Source organism: Austrofundulus limnaeus, unplaced genomic scaffold (genome assembly GCF_001266775.1).
Source record: "Austrofundulus limnaeus strain Quisiro unplaced genomic scaffold, Austrofundulus_limnaeus-1.0 Scaffold23, whole genome shotgun sequence".
Lineage (NCBI taxonomy): Eukaryota > Metazoa > Chordata > Actinopteri > Cyprinodontiformes > Rivulidae > Austrofundulus > Austrofundulus limnaeus.
In genome coordinates, this window is record NW_013952425.1 from 2,975,065 (window position 1) to 2,977,666 (window position 2,602).

A 2,602-nucleotide genomic window follows, 5' to 3' on the forward strand; every position below is an offset into this window, starting at 1 on the left:
GATACAAATGTTTATCATCCAAAAATAGTTAGGGGCACAGGTCTTTGATACTGTTTTGCACTATTCTGTGGGTCAAAAAGTAAAAAGTTTGGGAACCACTGCACTTTGGTTCCCAAAGTTGGGCTTGGAACCCAATTATGGGTCATCAAGCACCTTGGATAATCTCCAGAAATCAATTTAAAGGGTAATAAAATAATTGCTGATGTAATATTTTCCCTATAACTATTACAAAAATACAAAATAAGTTTAAATAAGTATTTATATTTGTGTACAAGCTGTGTTTTATGGTTATTAACAAAGTTTGTGTACTCAGACCAGTAATATTTGGGGTCAAAAGTTTTTGCCATGGATATTTTGTGGGTCAGAAGATAAAAAGTTTGGGAACCTCTGCCGTAAAGGATGTTTTGCTAATTCGAAATGTAAATCTGTCGATTTGTTTTTTTATTACTCTGTGGCTCTGATTGTGTGACACAAAAAACTGAATTTTGGACTGTAAATTGAATTATAGGACTGAAAGCGAAAGTCAAAATCAACAAAATACATTTTAAATCATTGAATCTGAATGATTTTGCTTTGAAACATTAAATTCAGTTTTGAGATTCATTCATTTTCAAACCAATGCTTTCAATTTCAAATGATGTAAATCCAGGTTCAATCTGAGCTTTTTAAATTCTCCTGTTTGGTTTTTCTGTTGTATCAGCTCAGCTATRTTGTAAATGAGGASGYTGRCTCCATGTAGTTCTGAGTTTAAAATATATAAATAAATTATTCTGATGTCTTGTATTCTTTAAGAAGTGGTGATTTTAGATTTACCAGACACATTAGGTGTATTTGTACAAAGTATTAGTATCACAAATACCAGCTTGAGTGTTATCGGGATCAGAACCGGAATGGAAATCAGTGTCGAACATTGTTATTGTAAATATAAAGTTTCTGTGTCACTATACAGTCGTAAACCCTTCTATCAAACTAGAATGGACCAGGAGGCTGAAGGTGAGCAGGGTTGGAAKYACCTCATTTAGATTTAAAGAGACAGCCTCAAAATGAGTTGGTCTGAGACACCCCAGAAAAGGGGCGGGGCTTGTGAGCTACAATAAGGAGGAATTTAGTCCGAAGCTTTACTTTTCCTTTTTATATAGACCCCAACCGAATGATTTAAATGTGAAACAGAAGGATTTTAAACCATGATGTCCATGTTACGCTTTGTGCACCAATGATGTTTGGTGATTGAGGAAAAACGTGTTTATTGTAACTGGTTTTGTTATAGCTTTAAATTTTTCTAACATGGCGCAACCATAAAGCAGCTCTGATTTGAATGGTTCTTTTTTTTTCTTGTATTTATAAAAAAAAAAGTTGGATCTCTCTGTTTTATCATCATTTTTAGGTCAACCACAACATGAAGCCTGCTTTGGTTGGAAATATATGTGGCCAAAAGGATTTCTACTTTATCGCGTAAAATCATGTGGAAGCTTTTATAACTCATAAAACTGGATATAAGAAACATGTTTTTGCAGCTTCATCTGTGTCCACTCAGATATCAGGCATTAACAAAACAAAATCAGATTTAAATGAAAGTCATGAGAAGCTTCTTAAAGTGAGCAACAAACCAAAAATAAAATTAATAATAATAATAATAATTAAAACATCCAAAAAAGCTGCTGAATAAATAAAAGCTGTTATTTAAAACTGACTTGTGTCATCATAATGATCCCCATAAAAAGCTGAGGGCGAGAGGCATTCCTGCAGTGACTTGTGAGACCTGATGTATGGTGAAAACCACTGAGTCCACACCAAAACYAATCACCCTCCTCCTCCTTTTTTCCCACCAAACGCTCATAATTACACTTACTGGCCCCCTTGTTTTATGTCTGCTGTTACTGTACGCTCCACACAGAGCCACGGGWTCTGGATGTCTGGACAACTTCGCTTTAAAAATGTGATATAAGTAGCTCTGTCTCCATCCACTTCAATACATCACCTGAGGAAATGTCTTAGAAGAGAAAAAACAACTTTTTGAATGGTTGCAGCACATCTATCAAGCCTCCTTTACTGTGGATTCCTTTTATTATAGTGTAAGATTTCAGCCTGTCGTGTCTCCATTACTACACACTTACACTCTGACGTTATGAAAACAGTGAAATCCCACGAACGCTGTATCAAACGCCTGTGAAAAAAAGTGCACTCGGCGTTCACCGGTTAAAACAGCAAACGGTCGACTTTCTACTCGGATTTCCTGAAAGTTTGAGCCACAAGAATGCAGCTGTTGCTCAGATTTGTTGAGCGAGRGTGAAATCATTGTTGTGTAGCTTTGCACTGATGCATTTTTTTTAACCTTTCAGCAAGCCCCTTTGGAGTTTTAATATAAAATCTGTCACTTTTAGCTTYTCATATTGAGCATTTATAATGTTTGTCTGCCTTTTTTTTTTAACTTAGGGAGATGCTGGCTCCTCTGCGGCAGGCATCAAGGTGAGTGCTAATGTTAACCAACTTTCTCTATGGGGCTGCTAGCATTAGCTCTTAGCATTAGCTCAGAACAATAAGCTAATGKGAAAAAGAGGTTGTGTCACCGCCCGATCTGTACCATCAGCTCATATGCTAGCAT

General features: G+C 36.2%; 1 protein-coding gene across 1 annotated transcript in view; it reads left to right on the forward strand.

Annotated features, from left to right (window-relative positions):
- Nucleotides 1-2,602, forward strand: part of col25a1 (collagen type XXV alpha 1 chain) — a gene marked incomplete at its 3' end in the record, with an annotated part of 104,429 nt that overhangs the window by 80,844 nt on the left and 20,983 nt on the right. The window contains 1 exon segment of the mRNA XM_014004395.1: nucleotides 2,434-2,467. Coding sequence (XP_013859849.1) covers nucleotides 2,434-2,467 — 34 coding nt within the window.